General features: G+C 39.7%; 1 protein-coding gene across 5 annotated transcripts in view; it reads right to left on the bottom strand.

The window, feature by feature from the left end:
• Positions 1 to 23,336, bottom strand: part of LOC106042848 (6-phosphofructo-2-kinase/fructose-2,6-bisphosphatase 4) — a 49,510-nt gene that overhangs the window by 3,988 nt on the left and 22,186 nt on the right. For 4 of the 5 annotated variants that reach the window (XM_067003481.1, XM_013192017.3, XM_067003479.1 and 1 more), the window contains 11 exons: positions 20,738 to 20,834; positions 18,373 to 18,439; positions 17,034 to 17,108; positions 16,078 to 16,134; positions 15,634 to 15,755; positions 13,761 to 13,968; positions 13,055 to 13,201; positions 12,336 to 12,440; positions 10,524 to 10,653; positions 10,070 to 10,132; positions 6,893 to 6,957 (listed from right to left, as the gene is read on the bottom strand). In XM_067003481.1, the coding sequence (XP_066859582.1) occupies positions 6,893 to 6,957; positions 10,070 to 10,132; positions 10,524 to 10,653; positions 12,336 to 12,440; positions 13,055 to 13,201; positions 13,761 to 13,968; positions 15,634 to 15,755; positions 16,078 to 16,134; positions 17,034 to 17,108; positions 18,373 to 18,439; positions 20,738 to 20,834 (1,136 nt within the window). Of the gene's footprint in view, positions 1 to 3,550; positions 3,643 to 6,892; positions 6,958 to 10,069; positions 10,133 to 10,523; positions 10,654 to 12,335; positions 12,441 to 13,054; positions 13,202 to 13,760; positions 13,969 to 15,633; positions 15,756 to 16,077; positions 16,135 to 17,033; positions 17,109 to 18,372; positions 18,440 to 20,737; positions 20,835 to 23,336 lie in introns of all 5 variants that reach the window. The other variant, XM_067003480.1, reaches the window with a different exon arrangement.

Raw genomic sequence — 23,336 nt, 5'->3', positions numbered from 1 at the left:
ATGCTCCTGTTTCAGAAAGATGCTTCCACAGGCAGCATTTCTTCTAGAGCGACGGATACAGAGAGAGCATTGGCATCTAGGAACATGAGGAGCTGGCAAAACAAGTCACACTCTGCATGACCACAATGGGAAAAAAAAAAAAACACCGCTGCGTTGGCATTCGTTTTATTTGTTCATATTTTCTTAGCAACTGATGCAACATACCCAGAAATTCCTTGAGACTGTGGAGATGTCTCCACAGGCAATCTGAGAACACTGGCTAACATCTTTTAAGCTGAGCATCTGCTGTTGATTCAAAGAAAATTAAACAGAGCATGAAATGGAGCATCAACATGCAGGAATCTAGAGGTACTGGAAATTACGTCCACAAGCAACAAGAACTAGACAGCTACAACGCAAAACTAAGAGGAAACAACGTGGTCAAGGCAAAAGATACCTCTCATTGAGTTAAATAAGGTGCGTCAGACAAAAGCAGCATCCCAGCAGCTGGGGCAGCCACAAGAGGGAGCACTGATATGCAGTTAAAGCTGGAACAAGATGCCCTCCAGTCAGAGTGCAGGCAAAAGGGAAAAGGCTGTGGAAGCAAAGCACACCGAACTGCCACGTGGAGGAAACAAAACCTGTGTAGGACAAAGCCTAATAGATAAACCCTGGGGCTTATTAGACAAAGAAGGCACCTAGCTCAAGTCCAGATGAAGCGAGACTTAGAAAGGGACTACCACCCCCTTGAACGGAAGGTGGATTCCTACCCTCAGCGATCACGTTAGGTCTAATTACGGCAGCTGGGCCCCTGCTCCCACGTGGACTGAGAAAGACAAGTGTGCAGTGAGAACAATGCTGCTGCTTACAGAGAAGACAGAGGTTTTAGCCTTACTTTTAGGACCAAAAGGCGTCCCCACAGCCATCCAGCAGCACCTTACCCGAACACACTTGAACAAAATTACTGTCCTGGAACAGCGCTACTGCTGCTACATACTGGAGAGCACAGGAAACGCAGCAGTGGGAACCCAAACAACAGGCGCCTGGTTTTGAATGCTACTTCTACCAAGGCGTACGCGATCTCCGCAGCCTTGGAACACGACATCAAGTCAGCCAGCACCATCAGGCACGTTTCTTTTAAGATTCAGAAAGGCCAAGGTTTCTTAGACCACAAAAATATCCATAAAGAAGATAAAAAGCTCAAATTGGCCACGTGAAACAACAGAAGGTGCACCTCACCAAGTCCTCTCTGGAAAGACTCAGCACAAACAGATAAACACACGCCGACACCACTGCTTCTCCTCTCCTCATCACACTCTCCCTTGTTTTGTGTTTTTCTTTTTTTCCCCTACAGAACAAAGCATTCCCCAGAAACAAAGTGCTACAGATTTCCAAACAGGACAGCCTGCCATCTTAGTTTCATTGCTACATGCAATCCTCACAACAAAGCCAGCAGATTTTGCAATAACGGGCTCCTCCAGGGAAGAGGGTTCTGAGCCGCACAGGAGTCACAAGGAAAGCCAAAACAGATGAAGTTAATAAGGGCCATCCAGAGCCAAAGAACAAGCATAAAGTGGACAACGCGAAGAAGTGCTCTATCAGCCAGGTTCCTCCTGGTGCGCTGTACAGAGAACTCACTGTCCCTTCCCATGCAGCGTTAGGCCTTTCTTTTACTAAGAAAATAATCTAGGGAGGACTACTAAGCAATGCTGCCATAACAGGAGACCCCTTAAAGGGCAAAACTGCTTTTAAATCCCATGTTACTCCATTATACACATCTGCAAGAGGTTTTGTTTTTTGCATGGATTTTGTCTTAACCAAAAATCGAACGTGTTTAGCTTAAAAGTGCACAGTATTTCCTTAGTCACGAACCACAGAGGTGAAAGCACTCCAAGCCAGCTCTGAGTGGTTTGCCAGCACCTACGGAACGTGTCCCTGTGACCTCTCAGGGATGTCACCTCGACAGTCAGGTAGAAAGAAGCAACCGGGCTCCCTAATTAACTGTGCTAGCAGGTACAGCAGGCTCAGGTCTCCTCCTCCATGGCATATCCAAGAGGATGCAGCAATTAAACACAGAAAAGCGACAAAACCTCCCACATCATAATCACAACAAAGAGAATTCCCATTCCCCCAGGCCAAGCCCATGCTGCTTTAACTAAATATCAACTGGTACAGCAGGAGGCCCTCTGTCCAGGGGGCTCTTTAGTTATATTAGACATTCCTGAATGCTATAAACCTCAGAATACTGCGGTGTAATTTCAGAAGTGCAAATGCGTAACACTTTTTTCCAAAACCCTAGTTCTGGAAAAAACTACCGTATGAGAAACCTCCCCAGCAGATAAAAGTGTTCCACAACATGCCACTCTTGCTTACACTCAAGACACAAAGACCCCCCTCAGAAAACAGCTCAAGGACTCGGCGATTTACCGCCTTTCCCAGACTCAATGCTACATAAACAAAGCTGCTGCAATTGCACAATGCTTCAGACCATCTCGTTTTGCCCACCGTAACATTGCAGAGAAGGGAGCCAAGGCATGACACCACATCGCAAACAAGCTGCGGTCTCTCCAGCATGGGAGAAGTTTTGTTGTAATTCTGTTTAGGATGCATGCCCTGCTGCTTTGAGATCATGTGCCTGCTGGAGGGAGGAAAAACCTCCTGTTTCCATGCCTTTCAAGGCAAGTCACAACCTAGCGAGCAAATAATCTGCCTAATGCTGCTGCTGCTTTGTGAAACAGTCAACACTTCTTACTGCAGCCTAGGTAAAATTCATCGCTGTCAGAGCCAGCCAGTGGTTGCACCGAGGCACTCATCCACTCCTTGCATTTCAGCAGAACAAGTACCACCTATTTTTTCTGTCTTAGTTCCTCACTGAAAGGAAATTTAAAATCACTTCTGCCGGCAGGCAAGCTCTGAAGCCCAGTTAATGCAGAACAGCTGCTAAGGGAAGTCATTCCTATATTAAAAACACTTTTACACATTCCTGTACCTTCAATAACTGTTGCAGGCTTAAGTGAAAACTTGCTACCCTCTTCCAAACAGCATCATTGATTAGCACATCTAGAACACTAGTGCTACAGATCAGCAGGATTAAGGTTGTACAGTAACTATGGATTGTTATTTTACGCTACATAGCAGTCCAATCACTCCCAAGGGCACTGAAGTAGATAATAATGGTGCCTAGAAAACAAACTTCAGCTTTTTCGTATCTCATGCGTGATGTTGTGCTTCATAGTTTTCACAAACAAACACACTTCAGCTAACATCAAATGATTGCTGGCCATCACAATAGCTTTAAAAATTAATGCTGCAGGATCTTTACATTACAGCAATTTACAAAAACAGCTTTCCAGTGTCAGCCGATTAATGTTTGACAACCCATCCACAATAAATTAACCAGGGCGATGCAGTTTTATTGTGATTTGATAATTTTTTCAAGCCATGCACTGTACAAAGATTTACTTTGGGTTTTGAGTTGTTGGGTTTGTGGGCTTTTTGTTTGTTTTATTTCAAAGTGATTGGAATGATTTGCTTTTCAATTTATTTTGAAGTAGTAGGATGAAAACGGCACCCCAAGTTCGATAGTTGATCAGGACACAGGATTCACTGATGAGCAGGGACTGTTACAAGAGCTTCCTCAGGAGGTCTGGAAATGTCTACATTCTGTATAATAATAAAAATACAGAGGAGAATATTTATCATGCAGCAGTAAGACCAACAAAAACACCAATCACTTGTACCTTCACAGGTACACAGCTGCATTTATAGAAAAGCAGAGATTTTTATGTTTATTTTTAATGCCCCCGCCCCAGAATGCAGCAGACTGACAGCCGGCTGGTGCCCCAGAACCAGACAGCAGGAAAACGTATGTACAGTAATCACTGATCCCATGCTGATGCCACCAAAAGCTGAAGTCATTCACATTTAGGAGGGAGTCTTTTACGGGCCCAGGCAGGAATCCACTTAAACACATACTCCAGCATGTACACTTCTACCCAAATAAGCAAACTTGAAGTGCTTTGCTAAACTATGCCACGTGCTTCCTTCCCAAGCTTTAACTTTGATTGTGTGATAAGCAATGTATTATACCTGCCTCTTCCCAGACACCTTCATGGCTCAAGACTGATTGCACTGACTAGATCTCACCTCATTTTGCAGAGGTCGTATGGAGAGAGAGAAAAAAATAAGTAAGATGTTCAGTGCATCAAATTATTTAAAACAAAATCCCCCCCCCTCCAAAAAAAAAAAAAACAAACAGCACAGAAAAAAAACCACACTAGGAAGCACAGCTTTGACTCTGGCCACCCAGAACAAGTCTCAGGAATCAGGCCTGCCATGGTACCACCTCACATAAATCCAGAAGGCTGTTTAATTGCTATTCTCCGTTCTACCAAGAATGCAGATTATGAGAAACTGGGCTGAAGATCTTTCTAAGACCTTGATCTAAGATTTGGCCTACTTTAGACTAAAACACTGCCAATTCCGCTAACACATTCTTCAGGCTTCATGCTGACATGCTTGACACTGTGGTAAGCAAACTCAGCTTTCAATAATCCTCCCTCACTTCACACACACACACACACACCCCCCCCCAAAAAAAAAGGAAAAATAGGATTTGGATTTGTTGCTATGAGCAATATCCCTTTCTGTCACTTACCACCTAAGACAGAAGCACAAAGTAGATGTTTTACCCCTGCACTTGCTTTCTGACCCGAAGAGAGGACCCAAGCAATAGCTCAAGTAGTTCCCCTGATTTATATTCAGTAAAAAGACTGGACTCCTTCATTTGAAAAGGTCAGGAACTTAAGCTGCTACAATGCTGACAAACGCACAGCTTCAATCCACTTGAGACAAATCATCCCCACAGAATGAGGTTTACACAGACTGTAAACAAGTACTCCAGTACTTTGCCTGCAGTGTGAAAATACGTCTTTTCAGCTGAAGCAGATAAGGAGCACGTTGTCCTGAAACACGGACTACAAATTACTTGTGGGGGCACGGAACAGTACAGTAAGCAATTCTTAATCAAATAGTTTCATTGTTTAACAATGTCGTTATCTGTGATGCTAAACTTAATTAAATGCTTTGACTTCAATAGAGTATTTGAAAATTTAATTTAACAGAAACAATTAACATTTGAGTAGGTTATGTAAATGAAAGCTTTTGAAACTCTCAGAGCCCTCTGAGCAGTGTTTAAATGCAGACAGAATCAACCTGGCCCTCCATCCAGCTATCCTAAAACGAACAACATATCATCACCTAAACTCCACTGCTTTGGGTAACTTTGTGGGGACAGGGAGAAGGGCATCTAGGGGATTTTGATTAAAAACATCACTTATTTCTTTTAAAATTCATTATGTCATTCTATTTCTGTTCTAAACAAACAGCTTTGTGCCTTTGTGTGCACTGCAGTGCCACTGTCCGTATGATCCTCTACGTGCACCTGAAATACAACTACACTGCCATGCCAGCATAACCACACTGTTTGCTAAACATGTTAAAAGCTTTCCCCCAAAATTAATGCCTTCAGTTAGAGAAGTCGTATTTTCAACAGCAATTCCCAAGAAACTTTAGCACATTGTAAAGTCAGCACCAGTATTTTATCAGACAAACTACAGGTGTTCAATTGATCTGCCTTATTTAACATAGATGATGTTAACACCTGCCCTAAGACATCTTTTTTTATGTTCACCACGCTTTTAGGCACTGTGAAATCAGAACGGATTTCATGAATCTAACAAACTGAACGAAGACGCAAAAGTGGTAAAGCACAAAGATAAAGAGGGAAAGAGAAAGAGCGAGAGGAAATAAGTAATATGACTATCGGATGGAAAATGAATGACCAGAAGTCCATACTCTCAGAACTCATAATGCCTGTGTCGTTAAAACAAAAGTTCTCTGCAGACACTTCCAGCATTTCTGCACAACTACCAATGTGTACCCTCATGTAAGGTATTTTGTGTCTTGTGCCGTACTGTACACACACATAAAGAACACATTTATCTTTATATTCTTTTTCACCATAAGCCATTGTTCTGAATAGCCCTTTTTTCTCACTTTATCAGACTGACTTTTAATTCACTAGTAGGCATGGCTCATAACCTCAGCAAGGACTCACTGCCATACCTAGCGGCATTAGCATGAGGACATGCAAGGGAACAGGAAATTTTTAATCATGACACACTTTACATAACTTTCATAATGCAGCAATGGAAGAGTTGGACTAGATGATCTTTAAAGGCCCCTTCCAATTGAACTTTTCTATTTTAAGAGCTTTGCATGAGCAGCAGAATCAACCCAAGCACATGACACAGGGAGAATATGAAGCTAGCACAGCCTGCCATTCTACCTCCACTTCCAGTTTACACACACACTCAATTTCCTTTTCCCCAGTTCTGCTGTATCCTGAGACCTACTGTTCTGCTCCAGCCTTGGCCTCCAGCTGCTGCAGTATTGGCAGCACCACCAGTACTGCTTTACCAAGTGTACAGTAATAATCACAGTGACGAAAAAACCTAACGACTTCACTACTGACTCTCTCCAAAATAAGTAACAACAGCATATTAAAAATAATTCATAACAGTATGTATTTTTTTGACTGCACTCTACTTATGCTGAATGACAAAGCCTGGAAGAACTACAGTTTTTAGATTGATATCGTGTCTTCAAATTCTCATTCATCTCCATACATATTTTATTTTTTTAAAGATAAAACACTACTTCTGTTAGAGCTCTAGGTAAATTTGCTCAATAAAAAGGATCCCCATCCCCACAACAGCAGTAAAGCTTGTAAAATGTAAATATGTAAAATTAAATATGTTCTGCAGAGTTACCAAATCATTTCTAACCACAAGGACAACGGAAAAGAGCTCGGTACATTACGTCAAGTTGTCTGATTTAAAAATATTCTTACCTCAGGTTTATCTCTGTGTGTGTTTACAGCTTCAACATTCAGGAATATAGATTCTACTTTACATCCTGTTGACAGAAAACATTTTCAGAATTTGACCGTTTTAAAAAATGAAGTCACAGTTAAGATGCAATCTAATTAATCTAATTTTCAGTTTGTAAAGGTTAAACATTGATTCATACCTGAACTTCCCAAACTGTGAACAGATAAACCTATTGAAATGAATCTATTTCGCCAGGATGAATACAGTTCTCAGTCTGACAATCTATTCTGACCTTAGCTTTATCATTATTTTCTTTGAAACACAAATTCCCACTTTCAAACATACAGAAACAAAAGCATCCAATCAGAAAATTCTTCTCTGTAATTCTGCATTGTTTTTTAACATCCTAGACTTACTAGAATTTCACTGTAGTAGAGAAAATAAATGCTGCCATTTTTTAGAACATGAAAATGATTACAAGGTACACCTCATGTTGCTAGCAACTCCTGTTCCTCATGTGTGCAAAACAAGAGTCTTAATCCGCAGCTAAGTTGGAATTTAAAGTTGCCTTCTGGAGAGGATCTTCTCCTCTTCACCCCAAAATGGAAAACTTCAGAGAGTAAGAAAAATTAAATGCTCAGAAGACACAGCTATTGACTAGTACAAGCTGACCCACTTAGAGAATAATTACTCAATACACTGTGACCACACCATTTTAAGCAACATCAAATTGCCAAACACAGTCAGATCTCACATGAACATGATTTTTATAAAGCTATCCAATACAACATTAATAGTTAAATTCCCCTGACATGCCACACGTAAGTCCATCATCTACCACAAACGGCAGGTTAAGTTCTTAGGAAATAAGTGAACAGAAAACTGAATTCATAACATACTCCATAAGATTATTGCATGCCAGAAAAAGGTGACTTCAGCCTTTCCTTAGAAAGCCACTGCACTTCAATAGACTAATACAAAGTAATATGGCAAATATTTGCCTTTCCTTGGGGAAGCAGATTCTGAGGAACCCCATTTGTCACAAACACTGAGCAAACACCACAGGAAGGCAAACACTCAAATATCCAACAAAAAAAAGGGGGGGATGGGGGGGAAGCATGCTTCTCGCACTGGGAGAGTACCCTAGTCACCCTTCTGTTCATGGATCCCTGCAATCGAGCAAAAGAAAGCTCTGATCTCCCATGCTGGCCATTGCTGAGGCCTGGTTACACAGAGGCCTTGAAAAAAAAAAATCCCTATGGTACCTATGGTAAAGTTTAAATATAAAGCAGAGGCACATGAGTTACTCCACAGTTAACTGCTGATGCACATATTCCTAACTTATTTTTAGCTACCGATGTGCAAGTTCATAAGTACAGCAAGGTGCAGTTCCTCTCCCCTGTGTGTTCCCAACCAGACTGTCTGCTCCTCAGCCCCCCCATAAATACATTGCACTCCCTGGACTGAGCGGTAAGGGTCTAACTGATCCTCATCCATCCCTCAGGCCGTAACAGAGTTCCCCTTCTAAAGATCAGACACTGCGGCTTCAAAGGCCAGGAAGACCAAACCCCTGAGGGAGATGCTTCCCCAGAACAGGATTAGCTGGAAGGTGCGAAACACACCACGTTTGATCACGCATCCTGCCTTGCTGGGCCCAAGTGAGGCATCAACTTGAAAGGATTTTGTAGAAGAATTAGTGCAGGAATATTTCACACAGTCCCTGTATTTTAAGATGGTCAAATTCCAGGAAGTGGGTCAACTGAAACGTCCTAATCAGACACGTTTCAAACACTTTTAAAAAAGAAACATGGCACTTCTTTCACTGCAGTCAAAAAGGTCAAAGATAGTATTTCATACTACTTCTTTTCCTTCCTCATTTCGAGTGCGAGTAAACACTGAAAACATCCAGGCCCTCTTAAAGTTTATGAGCAAAGTCACGCAAGTTTCCACTAAAACAAAAAACAAACACACATACACAAACAGAAAAACAACTATACACACACACACACACACACAAAAGACCAAAGGACAACCTCTCTGTGGAAGCAGTCCACGACTACTGAGTCAACATATTCCAGCTTCCAAAAACTGACTGTATTTTAGAAAAGTATTAACTGTCCTACATCTTGATTTTCAAAACTCCAGCTTGTCATGCAAGGCTAGGAACACCAGATGTCACCAGAGCACAGAGTGTTACTACTTACTGTAGGAGCTAACTGCAATTAAAGGACAAAAATCTCTTCTGACATTTCCCAGTGTAACCACTAGTTACTGTGTCTCAACTTTATTTGAAACTAAACACAGAACAAAGTATGGTTGTAGACTGCTTCTTTCAGAGCAGATAATCAAAGACAACTTCGAATTTTCCATGAATAACTCAACTAGTTTTTGGTTGTGGGTTTTTTTGTTTGTTTGGTTGGTTTTTTTGGTAATCTATTTCATGGGTACTTTGTCTGAAGTGTGACTAGGTATCAGAGAATACAATTAAGCCATCACTTAAAGAAAATTAACAGCAGGCACATGTTAAACTTAAAACAAAACTTACTTAGCAAGCAGCCTACAACCAGTAAGAAGTACATGTTGCAACCCATACCCTGCACTCTACAAGCTAGCAACAGATCTCAGCTAAGGCCCCCAAGCTAAGCACTAATAATAGCTGCCGACAAGCATATGCCAGCAACAACAAACGAGAAAAGCTCATGTGGCAATGTGAAGGTCCACAAACAAATACTTCAGGAAAATAGAACAAAACTATTTAAAGGGTAAGGGGAACACTTCATAATATGTTAAACCTACATTAATTTAGGTTTGCTTGTTTTCTAAAGCACAATACCCTCAAACACATCAACAGAAACTGAGATCTTACTGTACTAGAGCTCAGTGGCACAAGTTTGCCAGACAAGTTAGTGAAATAGCCTACGAGCTAAATATCCAAGACAATTCTCCATTAGCAGTTTCAACCACTGGTACTTCCAGACCCTCACTAATAAAAATGTATTTTTTGGCATAACACAAAGAAAATAAAAAACAAAAGTGAGTTGATTCTAACATAGCTGCACAGGCAGACATGCAAAGTCAGACCCGTTTGATTCTCTTTTACAGCAAAACAGATGTTTTAATTGAAATACTTCACAAACTTTACCAATGGCATGGACATTAGTAACACTATATCTAGTCTTTTTGGAAACACTGCTTACCATAAGCCACTGGGGTTAGCTTTAAGACAGTATGTAGCGGGCACTTCAGGTAAGGCAGTTGCTCTGAGAAATGAAACATCAAATTATATATAAAAAACACAGATTACAAAAGCATTAACTCTATCATTATGTTACAGGCCAATCACTTAAGTTTCTTTTTATCTGACAGCGTATCTATTTTACTCCCTAACATACAACAGAAATGCTATTAAGACAGAGTAGAAAAACAAACATCACAGCGTTTCAGGTGAGAAGCAGCTCAATAAAATCACCTACCAAGCTACATGAGCACATCAAATATGAAAAATTATAGTTGTATACTTGCCTAGCACAAACAATTCCCTCTACCATCATGGCATGGTTGAATTCACTGTTTGGAACCTTAATCAGTAAATTTTCAAACTAACTTAATAGAGCAAAATAGACCATTTGTAACTTATCGAGGAAGACTTACCTGCGGGCTTGTCAAGAAAATATGCAAGCAAACAGCGCATGACAGCTTGGTGACATATGACAAGCACATTTTCCTGCCTTTCAAGTTCCATAATTACTGGCTCCAGCCTCTGAACAAGATCTTCATAGGACTGGGGATGGAGAAGCGGGGGAAGAAAAAAACATAGCACATTAAAAAGAGAACTCTTAACAGGTATATGTATATACATTGGATCTTAATTTCACATTAGCCACTTTCTAAACATTATATTAGGACGCTGGCAACTATTGCAGTAATAATTTTCCTGAAATTAAAAACCACCATTTAGATCTTCCATATATCAAAGAGTACGCATATAACTAAAAATAACAAACATCTCCTTCATGGAAAAGCTTTATTAAATTAGTCACCATGCTCAGGAATTTCCAAAAAAATCCCTAGAATTTAATTCAGAACATCTGCAGATGTACAGGTTAAGTCTTGCACAATATTTTAAATACCTCATCTTCAAAAGCATCTCTCTTCCAAGCACAAATCTGGGAAGCCCAGCCTACAGCCATCACACAAACAGTTCACAAAGCACAAAGCCTAACTTGTTCAGGCTGCCCTTTGAAAACAAACCATGGGCTAGACGAACTGGTATGGCAATGGCAGCCACCATCTCTTCAAGTCACAAAGCAGGAGGCAGGATCTCTCTCACACCACGTTGCGAATAGCACACGCACACCAAATCTGCTGCTGTAGGTCAACACCAAGGTTTCTATACGTGTGCACTCAAGTTAATCTTCACATGCACAGCAAACAATATTTCCAGGATGCGTCACGCATTACATGCAGGGAGCACAACACGTCGCCAGGGCCCAGCAGAGCAGGAAACGATGGCAGCAGGCGGCCTTCCCCTCGTCCCAGGCAGGCATGGGGCCTGCTGATCCAGCCCTCGTCATGGGAACCACCGGTACTGGCAGCATGGAAGCTGCTTGTGACAACCACCAAGATCAACCAGACAGTCTGAGGCAACGCAGTGCTTCAAGATGTTTGTCACCATCCCAGAGGAGACTTCAGTTCAAAAAAAAGAAACACTTCTTCCAATGGATTAGGAGAACTTTGCAGCTTAATGACTGCCTCATTAGTAAGACAGGGGTCGCACCTGCAAGCACATGCTCACATGCTGCTCTCATCACCCTGATTACTCTTGACCGCTAGGGAAAGAAGATCTCACAGCTCTGGTTCCTCATTACCAAGGGTGCAACACAAACAACAGAACAGCTGCTCCAATTACTCCCCTGCCCCACTGCCCTGAATCCTAAGCCTTTAGCACCCACACCCTGGCCATGTGGCAACTGGTAATTGCTCCACTGGAATGGCTTTGCTTTAGAAAAGCTGCCAGCAAGTTATTTTCCCAGAGGCAAGGAGTTTATTAAAGTGAAAGACCAATATGGCTATGGATTTCCATAGCTTTTCAGCCTTAACTGCTTGTAAAATAACTATTGTCTACAATGACAATGAATAGAAAAAGGTAATCTTGATAGTTTGCACGTGCAATATGCTGAAACCTTGCAATCAGTTTTCCTGCAGTATCACTGCAGGACCAGCATAGAAACGATGCTCGCAAGACCAAATACCTCAACTGTTTTTTTAAATCTGAATTTTCTTTTCAAACCCTGAATCAGACAAATGGTCTCAAGCGCCGTCCTTACAAGTCCCTGTGTGCCTTCTCCTGGAGACAGAGACAACCTTTTAATTAACTTTAAAACATTTTTCTTTCCTAAAGCCAGCATGCCTGCACTCAAGAAGACAAGGAATTCAGTCACCTTGGGAGAAAAAATAGCATACCTCTCCTTTAGGGTATCTGTATCTGTATTTGTCTTGGTCTCTCAGTGCAAACTCAAGTGGGTAATTTTCCTGTATTTCTTCATACGTCATTTCTTCACACACTCCCTAGAGGTAATACAAATAATCAAAATATGCATGTTTCCAACAGTGCAAAAAGCAAATATCACTCTGATAGTAAAATCATATGTAAATGTCATTTGACAATTGCTTTCACTTAATCTGGCACTTACAACATCTTTATGTGTGACAAATGCAACACTTGGCTGGACCCAGACTGTTACAATGAATTTCTAAATCACTCTATGAGTAAAGCTACATATATTGGCAAGCAAGGTCACTAGGTGAGCAAGGTTTACATGGTATCTATTGCAGCTCCTTTATATCTTAGAGGTGCAGTTGGAAAGTGCCAACCACCAGTTTGGGGTTTTTTGTTTGTTTGTTTTGTTTTTCTTTCCAATCCCCACCTACCAAAAATTTCTTAGCACTGTTTCTTCTACTAGGGAATGTTTTTACCAGGAAAGGCAAAACAAAATTAAATTAATTATTACATGTTAATAAAATATTTAACCTGGTAAACAGGAATTAGTTTTTCTAGCCTCTTAGAACCACTGCTTAAATTAATTTCTATCCCATAAAAGGCACATCATTATAAAGTGACACATTTCCTTCATCCCTAGCAAACAAAGAAACATTTAAACATTTACAAAAGATGGACTTACTGCATCTATCTCATTCAAAACCTTCCACTGTTCATAAGGCACTCCCAAAGCTTCAGCAGTCTGAATTGTCCTTTTCATCTGACTGGTCCAAACTTTCAGATCCTTGATATTTTGCTCATTAATAAACTGTGCCAAGCTCTTGGCAAACTGAAATAAAAACCATGAGACACTGGATGAGGGCTCAGAAACAGGACACAACGTTCAGTTTGGGATCTGCGGGCTCTAGCCTCTGTAAGCTCATAACAACTTTTCTACATGATCTGTCAAGTTTTTGCTGAAAAAAAAATACATGTTCTGTTAAGCCAAGAGGAACAGGGGAGGGAAGGAAAGAAGTACAAGGAAGACACAAGTGTTCTGCCATTCCCATCTTTATCTCCAGGAATTTTCCCTTCATCTTTAACTTGTGGACTTTCCCTATTAATCAAACAAGTTAGGATTTTACAAAAATATAATTAAATTTATAGCCTCCTTGACAACTGCTTTCTGATCTAGGATAAACATGAATTTAAATCAATGACAGAAAAAAGAGCTGATACCAAATCACAGCACAAAGCGTGTCCATCCACATACACATCCAATAAAATCTTTAACTTGTTAAGAGGAAAAGGGTGTAGAGGCAGAAAGTTGTAATTACACAGCACAGGCTGTACACACATGCAGAGATACAATCTAAACCCAGAGGCACGCTTTTTCTGGAGGTACTTACTTCTTTACCCCTGACAGACAGTCCAGGATCTCCTCCTATTCTCCCTTTCAGATTGAGTTCACTTTCTCCATGTCGACAGAGGTAGATTGACCGAGGAGTCACATGGATATTCATGAGGTAGTAGACAATCCGGCTCTGGATGTGATCCATCACTCTGTTCACAAGGTAACTCCTTCCAACATCCATAATTTTAATATAAGAAAGATCCCTTTCATAAGCAAACAACAACAATGAAAAATGAAGATTCCATATAGTTTCTATTACCACTTATCACAATCTTCCCACACCCTCTCTCACTATAAAACACAGAGAAAACAAGCCAAAGCAACAAATAAACCCTCAATTACCCATGGAATATGTAGTAGTCCTAAGGGATAATCCTCAAATGGTGACAGGAACATCGCAGTACCCTGGAAGTACAAGATTAATTCTATTCCTCTTCCACGTGTGAGCTCCTCACAAAACTTCCTTTTTTGTTCCCTTCACTTGCAGTCTGTCTCTCAAATCTAGATCCTGTTCTTGGGAAAACAGCCCTCTACTGACAGGAAGATTCAGTGTAGGCACTCAACAGCAGCAGCTTCAAAAAGATTTCCAGCTGTTTTATGATACTGAATATTTTTCTCCAGATTACAAACACTTTTTCCCACAGCGACTATTTGCCTGACTGCACCCAGGTTCACAAAGCCATGGTCTCTGGGAACCCTTCCAGAAAACCTGCAGCATCAGATGGACTAGGGACTAGCCTGGAGCAGGACATTTACTCAACCACTCTAACAACCATTTATTAACAGTACTGCAATTTACCCCACTACTTTCTCTCAGCCTCAGAAAGGTTATAATTTCAATTTTCTTTCCTTATCCTTTCTCATCTAAGCTACAATTTCAGAGTAGCATCTAATTTAAAGGACAAAAGTCAAATAAGCTGAAAATAACCACCACTGTTTTCTAGAGATGCATTTGAGACGTTACACTATAATAACACAAGAATATTTGTAATAAAACCAAATGGAGGTGATGAGAAACAAGCATCATCATCTCATCTTTGACTGTATTCTTTGGAGTTAATCATTACTGTTCCACACAGGCACAACAGTTAGGTCCATCACAGATATTTCATGCATGAACTGATCTAAACGAACCAGCTTCACATTGCTTACACTCAATTACATTAAAATGTAGCTCAGCCTTCCTATAGCACTGGTCCTTAAACAAACCAGGAGCCCCTGGTATGACCGCAGCTCGAAATGAAATCCTGGACTGTACCAACAAAAACGGGGTTCATCCTCACATGATTCATCCCTACCTTACTTTCAAATGTTGAAAGTTAATGAAAAACAATTGAATGCTTTGGCAGGAGGGCAGATAATCTAGATGTGAAACTTTCTCACAACTCTGCATGTACAGCATTATTTGCAAGGGTAAATGAATACATTTAGAAATCACATTTAAGAACAATGTGTTCCAAATTCGTCCTAGCCATGTCAACAAATTAAGTTATGCTTACAAATCACTCAGGCCCCTGCTACACATTAAAAATAAATTTTAAAAAAAAAGCAACAACCGACCAGTACATCTCATCTGGAATCATTTAGAAATGGTGGTTCTATCCCAGAAAAATCATACCATTCTCCAAGTGGGAAAATCAGAAAGAATATTGTCCCAGAATAAACTCATAAGCCAATTTTCCCTCAAGCAAGCAAGCTTCCAGGCTACGCCTCCAGAGTCAACTGTCTCTCATTTACCAGTGGAAAAAGATGTCCGGACATGAAAACCATGACTAGAAAGCCCCCATCCCTAATATGGGATCCTCCAACCTCTAATGAAACATCTTAATATAACCCAGTTGTGATCACAGTGTTACTGAATCTCTTACTTGTCAAGAGTTTCATCTAACGTCTCATAAGAGTTCTTGTAGCATTCTATTCTTTTCATGAAATCTTCGGTTGCTTCATCGTTACTACAATCGACATAATCTGGACTACCCAGCTTCACTTGCTGTTTAAAACAAAAACAGGAGAGTAATACATGAGTTTACTTCCCTTTTTAGTGGAAGTTTAAGTAAATGAGGGCAAGGGCAGAACACAACACAAAAAATTATTTATTTGTTAATTAGAATGTATGTAGAGCAAGAAGATTTGTTATTCACAGAATTTAACTTCTGGGATAAACGCAGATAGGAAAATAAATGAAAAGTATCACACTAAAGGGAGCTAACAGTTTTTGCTACTGGAAGTTCTTATGAATGTACCTGTAAACATACTGAGCTACTTTAAACTTCTTGACTTAGAGCAGTTAAAGCAAACTTTCCTGTACTCACCACAATGTTTGCAGCAATGACCTCTGGATCTACGCATACTGACTCAACAAAAAAAGTCTTCAGCCCAAACAGGAAGTCACATGTACAGAAAGAAGGAAGAAAGAAGATGAATTGGATGGAGACCAACATGGACAAGCAGCAGGCTGACCACTTCTATGCCCTTTTCTAACAGCGCCTTCCTTGGACTTTCCTCCATTGACTCAGAAGGTCTGTTTCTCCAGACCCTCTCAGCAGCAATGGATGGCTTACAGTTCCCTGAAGCATCATGCTTTACACCCTTTGCCCCAGCAATGCTTGTAAGTGGAAACATTTTGGAGCGAGAACAATTTAGGATGGAAGAGGGAGAAATAAATGGAGAGGACGTAAGTTCAGCCATACAAACGGTAACTAACACTTCTGAAATAATAAAGTAGGAACCTTTCAGTTAATGGAGTAGCCTCACTCAAGAGGTTTCTGTTTGGCTGTCTCAAAGGTTTGTGGAGGTGCAAGGTTAGAGCAAATGGGAGATTATTGGCAAACAGCTAAATGCAAAACAATCCTGGACGGAAGGCAGAAAGACACAGGAAGTCTTTGGTTTGCACAGAATTAACACAGATTTGCCTACATGTTTCTGCAGGAAAAACCTGGCCAACACTAAGAACCACAGTTTAAATAGCTCTTGCTAACAGTATGCTAAGAATTACAGGTCCAGGACAATGCAAGTGAAGCCCTACCATAAAAGAGATTAGCTTCAAAAAGTACAAACATTAAAAGACAAGAAAAATTAATATGGGGCAACTTTTCATCACAAACAATGCTTGAGGACACAAAACACCACACTGACTGTACATCTGGCAATGATGTGCCTAATGCTAGTGCACGTCTAAACTCAGATTACAGACAGGGCGAGGGGGCAAAACTACCATCACCATGCTTGTCCAGGCATTAACTAAGAACGCTTCTGCTTTTTGACTCACCTTATACCCATTTTCTTCTCCAAATTTGTAAATAGTTTCTCTACGTTCTCGAGTTGTATTTGTAGCATCAAAGACCTAAAAATAATTATAGAGAAAGAGCAAAGGAAGAATTAGAAAAGCATCATAGCCTGTGAAAAATGGTCAGTGACAACAAAAACAAGGGTTCAAAATCCCTCAACGTGAAGGAATGCAACAAAAATAATTCCCCTTCCCTTCATTCTGCAACCTTTTATTAAGTCAAGACACTGTTATTTCCAGAAAAAAAAAAAGACATAATTATGAAAATAAATTTATTTTATCTGACTCAAGGCCATGCTCTTCTTACATATCTCAGTCTGACCACAGATGATCACAGATGGAGGCTACATTACATTTCTATAGCAGTTTCTTTTGGTGATACACAGAAAGACATCTTTGAATTTTCACAGTCCCTTGTCAGAGATTAATGCTGTGGCTCTTAAAAGGTGCCTCAGTTCAACAGCCTAATGGCTTGAAAACAAGCCGAAGAACACATAAAAAAAGATGCTGAAATCAATGCTACTGAAAATGCAAGTGTAAAACTATGCAGAAGACCTGCAAGACTAGCAAATCCTGTCTGTGAATTATAAGGAAAAATGCAGAGGCTTTTCTGAGAAAATATGTTTAGCTTTGAACATACCAGCATTTTACCAAAGTATAAAGTTTACCTCATGCGCACAGCAGAACTTGTAATTGTAGCTAATGGTTTTCCCCGTTCATTAAAACACCAGAGTTGTGTCAGTATAGTCTTTAAAAAAGCAATGTTATATATTTCAGGTGAACGTACAACATACACAACAGTGTAGTTTGTTGAACACCTTATATTTTGCATCCCGTTAAATACTCAGATATACCATAATTTAAACTGAGTTTTTTGTGCTCTCTTCAGAGATTTCTTCAGTGTCAATAACGCAACTGCCTAGCAATACTGAGGATGCTTTTTGTTGAATAAGTCATTACCATCCACTCGAAACACTAAACTATCAAATAAAAACACAAGTGCAAAAAACCCCAAAAAACAGATGTACAGATGTGTTTAACAGAACATCATATAGAGTGGAGAAGGTAGACAATTTTCTTAGTGTCATTCTATCCCCTGTTAACCCCTCAAATCAAAGGTGATTGCCCAGTGTAATCCTCACCCTAAACTTAAGTGCTCCTTTCACTGCAGCAACAAAGCAGATCTAATTTACAATTACAAGAGAAGAAAATCTGATATACTGAAGAAATACTGGAATAACTCAGATTGCATATTACCCATCAGAGAGACACTGTTTTGTAGAGAAAGATCTCAAGACTTTGTCTTCATCAAGAAACTTACAGCCACGTGCCCGTTTTCTTCACTGAGGTACTGTCGGACGTCATTCAGCGCTGCTAAGGCACACTGTCTTAAAAATGAAAAAGAAGACAATTCAAATGCTGGTAAAAGCCATCTTATCAACGCACTTACGCCTTGAGATCAAAGTGCCCCGGAAATATTATATCATCTCCCTCAAAAACACATATTGCCAATCAGTCCCTCCGTGAGAAAACCGACAAAGGTGAACTAAGCCATAGTAAGGAAATACGGTGATGGCTATCTGCCTAAAAGACCAGTCCCATGCTCCTCTGGGCAACCAATACAACTAGACACCAACACAGAATAGCCATCATCTATTCACAGATAGTTGCTTCCTAGTTTGATTCTCAAAGAGAAAAGAAAAAAGTTAGCTTCAGCCTTTCATCTTGTTTCAACATTCACTTCAACTTGAGGCCACAACAGACCTTACAAGCATTTTTCAGTAATCTGCTTCTCTTGTTAACTATTGTGTAAAAATTGCTTATGGCAAAAAATCCGCTAAAACAGAGAGTAAAACAAAGTTAGTGTCAAGTATTAGAGAGAGACATGAAAATAATACCCCATTGTAATCACCAACCCAATGTAATTTGTACTGGAGACTGCTGAAGACACAAACACCGAAAAAAATCCAACCCCAACACTTCATACTTGTGTTAAATCTGGACAGGAATAAATTCATTATCAACTTTCCTATTTGCCCAGCATTGGTGTTATCTCCAAAGTCCATTATGATTTGTAACACACAAATAATACTGTGGGCAAAATTAACATTGTGTATGATTTGCTCATTAATAGAGCAAAGCCCCATTTATTTCAAAGAACTACAATCTGTTTGAAGGGCCAACAGAAGAATCTGCCCATTTCAACAGCCTTTCTGTGCATTACTACTCTGTTCTAACTTCCAGACTGAAACGCACCACTCTCTCTTTATGTACATTCTGCATGCAGAACTTTATTTTAAAAAGAAAACATTTCAATCCTAACAGTATTTCCATATTAGTGTGGTTAACAGATGTCAGGAACTGAGATTCATCAGTCAAATCTTCACTAAATAAATATAAACTCATTGCTAACTAGGCAAATTAGCTCACACAGCCCATTTCATGTGCTATTCCCCACCATTTAGTCTAATAGGTGACATGGAGCCACACAAAAGGTTTCGTTCTACCACTAAGCAAAAGGCAGATGCTAGCAAGGCTAATGCACCACTCATCTACACAGGTTCAGAAGCTTTTATGCAGGTTATAGCAGTCCTTAATTGCTGCTGAAGTGGAAAGGAAGGGAGAAGAGAAAGAGGACAAGCAGAAGGGGAGTCACAAAACAAAGTCCAGACAGCAGGGAAGTCCAGGTATTTTTGATGCTTGACCTGAAACAACTAAAAACAAAATACACTGTATTTTAAGCAGCCTAAACAAATGACATTTACATTCCTCTAGAAATTCTTTTCCTTATCGCTTCATGGTGTGCTAACTGTTCTCCTAAGCATACAAAAATGAAGAAAATCAAAAGATCATCCTATTGAATCTTTCATAAGAAATGCAGCTCCCCCTTGCTCTGATCTTTTCTTCATCTGTCCTTTCTTCCAAAGGTACTTTCTCTACACTGAAGAGCAGATTCTTTCCAGGAAAGAGGGGAGCCTCAAGTGCTTCTTCTGGGCACAAATGCTTATTACCCCAAGCTCACCTTCCTTTGTACAATATTAGCAAAGTATTGCAGCTGCTCAGGTACTGCACTAGTTGAGTGCATGAAGCACCTGTGTGGAGGCCAAAAAGAAACTCAGGGAGAGAATGCTAGTGCGTCACTCCTGCTCATTTGACTGGATAATGACAAATACATTCAAAGTACTGCAGCTGAAAAATCCCAGTACGCAATCCTGAAAGAAAAGGAGCTATGTGGTTTTTCTTTTCCTTTATGATCCACACAACCGTTCTGAAACGGCATGATAGGAATTAGATAGTGGAAAGGTCAAGCCTAGTAACTGGTACCTGACAAAGAGGTAAAAAAATAATAATATTCTCCTTTGTTTTGTGAGAAAATTTCCTGGAATATCCATATCAACAACAGCTTACCAAAAGGTCAAAAGGAATCAAGTTTGAGTATTTACCTTCTCCACATTTTGATGCTTCAACTGAAGCAGTTAAGAAAAAAATACCCTAGATTTTAAGGAGCCTAAATAAATCACTTTTCCATCCCTTCTAGATTTCTTTCCCTGTCATTTCATATTGCGGTCTCTTAAGGGTCTTCTGAAGCATACAAAAATGAAACTTAAAGCAGTATTCAAAAGCAAATTACAGAGTACCATTATAATACAATTAGCATTGCATAGCCAAACACATTCAAAACTTACTTCCTGATTTTCAAGCCTTCCTCATTGTCAGGCAAGAAGAATTCAAAAGATTTATATTTCTTCACCAAATCTCGACGATACTGACCGACATTAAATTCTGCCAAGAAGAAAACAGTATTAGTGGGAACTAACAGTATTCACATAAAAAGGATAAACGTTACGACAGCTTTGAAACCAAACTACCTGAGAGGATAAAATAATTCAGTGTGCTTTTTTTTCTCCTTTTAAATACAAAGACAACAATAAATCATAGAAATGGCAAAAGCATATTTGAGCTGTAGGCAGCTTCTGTGGAGTCACTTGACCATATGGCTATGCCTTTCTCTGCCAGTTTGCCTGAACAATAAAAATCTCTTTTCCTGTTTTGCGGGGGTGGCTGGAAGTCCATTTCAGTAGTCTACAATGAACAACTAATAATCTAGCTTTTCCTTCTGCACATATGTGCAATATTCTGACAGCACTTCCCAAACCTTTCAGCTCTTATTTAAGCAAGGAAGGGCTCTAAACAGGACTAGCCAATCTTGCTTTTGATAAAAGACACTCAAGTTGTGGAAACAATTTTTCTCTCTTTTTTTTTTTTTTTTTTTAAGGACCTTGCTCCTTAAAATAGTTCTGCTCCTTAAGGATCAGTATATACCATTTCACAACCCCTGTTCCTTTTGCTAAAACAAAAAATAATATTTTAAATGCTTAAATTGGGGGAAATGTCACTACAAGTACTGAACACAATCTTACTATCATCTGTTAACGGTGGTCAAAGAAAAGCTATTCCTTATCTGGGCAAAGGTCTACCTGTGTCTACATGTCACACTGTATCAGAGAGGGGATTAGGGCAAGGCAGATCTGTTTTGCCACACAGCAGGCAATGACATTGTACCTTAATTAACTTCACTCAACAGCTCTTAAAGTAGGTCTCTGAAATGCAATTAATGTTTAACTTGTTTTCTGACCTATAGGTTTTCTCTGCTGAACTGCAAAGCATTTTTGTTTAATGTTAGATCACACAAGTACTCTGAGAAGCTGCCAAGGTATCAGTACTTGCCCAACTTCATTTCTAGGGAAAGAAATAACAGACATCATTACTGAAATGAACTTAAGAATTAAAAAAAAGACACAGGATTAAAAAGTTCAATCTTAAGTTTTCCTGACAGAAGCATATAGACTGCTGTTTGGATGAGGGCAAGGAGAGGATAAAGAATAATCATTATTTGTCCCCTCCTCAAAGTTGAGTTTTGTTTCAATTCTACAATGTTGATCTATTAGGTGGATTATAGTACAAACCAGGTTATTTTGTGACAGGTTTAATGAGCGCTGGCCATACTGGCTACAGGAAAAGGTGGTTCCTTGTAAGAAAGAAAAGAAAAAAAGAAAAAGAAAGAAAGAAAGAAAGAAGAAAATGCAAGAAGTTCAGATGACCCATGTTGTCAAGCCATGGCTCTTTAAGTAAACAAAAATGAAGAATTTCATATCAAGTAATAGCTACTGCAAGAGCGTCATGCACAACAAAGGAAAAGGTGCTATCTGGTGACATAATTGTCCGTCCTTATTATTAGCACCTACCTCTGTGGAGTTTTACAATGCTAACTGCTATCACAAGTACCACACAGCTAAAACCATTCAAAAAGCTTCCGAAAGTTCAGTATCTAAAATCCACACTGAAATACAATTCTATTCAGGCATCTAATTGACCTCATTTCCTTCAAAAAGCCCAGACAAAAGTCCTTTGTGTTTTTAAGCATTTAAAATTCTTAATGACAAAGGATTTTGGAAAGAACAAAAGAGAAAACAGAACTGATGGCTTACATAATTTAAATAACATCAACCCTGGGCTATTTACCTCCAGGGTCTGTTCTTGAACTCTGCAGCTTGCTTAATGCATGTTGCATGAAAAGACAGCATTTATCTTTTCTCTGGTTTACATAAACTAATAACTTTAACCATCTGTCTCAGAGGATAAGAACTGTATTAAGTACACACTAATTTTAATGCATTAAGAGCCAGAGGATAACAGATGTTAGTAACACTTGATAGTTATCATATCACTCATCGATTCAGTCCCAAACAACAGGAAGCATGAGGCCGTGTGCAATCCAGTCCATCAGTGAGGTATTTTAAATTGATCTCCGTATCAGTAACATTGCATCACTGATGACCACAATTATCGGACTGTGGTTTTCTAAGAAAACCCTGTCACACTTTCTAACAAAGGCAAACCATAACCAGCAACCTAGGATGGAAGCCCATATACTAACTTTATGTTCCATATTTTTGTAGTAAGGCAGCAGTGTTGTAACTATTTGTTAAGCAGCACAGGCACAAATATTTTCTGATGTGCTGCTTCCTATAACTGAAACAGTCCACTGCTACTTATTTTACTTTACTCAGGATACATTCAACCAGCCACTGAGTCAGATGTGGACAATATTTTATTTGTCGCCTGGTACTACATTTCTGCTTTTCAAAGTTCACATAGTAGAATGCTCAACGCGAACACATAGCCACGGTGTAACCAGCCTAAGCCATTGCTTCCCACTCAAAACACACATATAAAGTCCTTAAGAGAATGAGAACAAGTGACTGGTTCAGTTCCTTGCACTCT

This window comes from Anser cygnoides, chromosome 10 (assembly GCF_040182565.1).
Source record: "Anser cygnoides isolate HZ-2024a breed goose chromosome 10, Taihu_goose_T2T_genome, whole genome shotgun sequence".
Taxonomy (NCBI): domain Eukaryota; kingdom Metazoa; phylum Chordata; class Aves; order Anseriformes; family Anatidae; genus Anser; species Anser cygnoides.
Note: the sequence above shows the minus strand (reverse complement) of the source record. Positions and strands in the feature narration are given on the sequence as shown.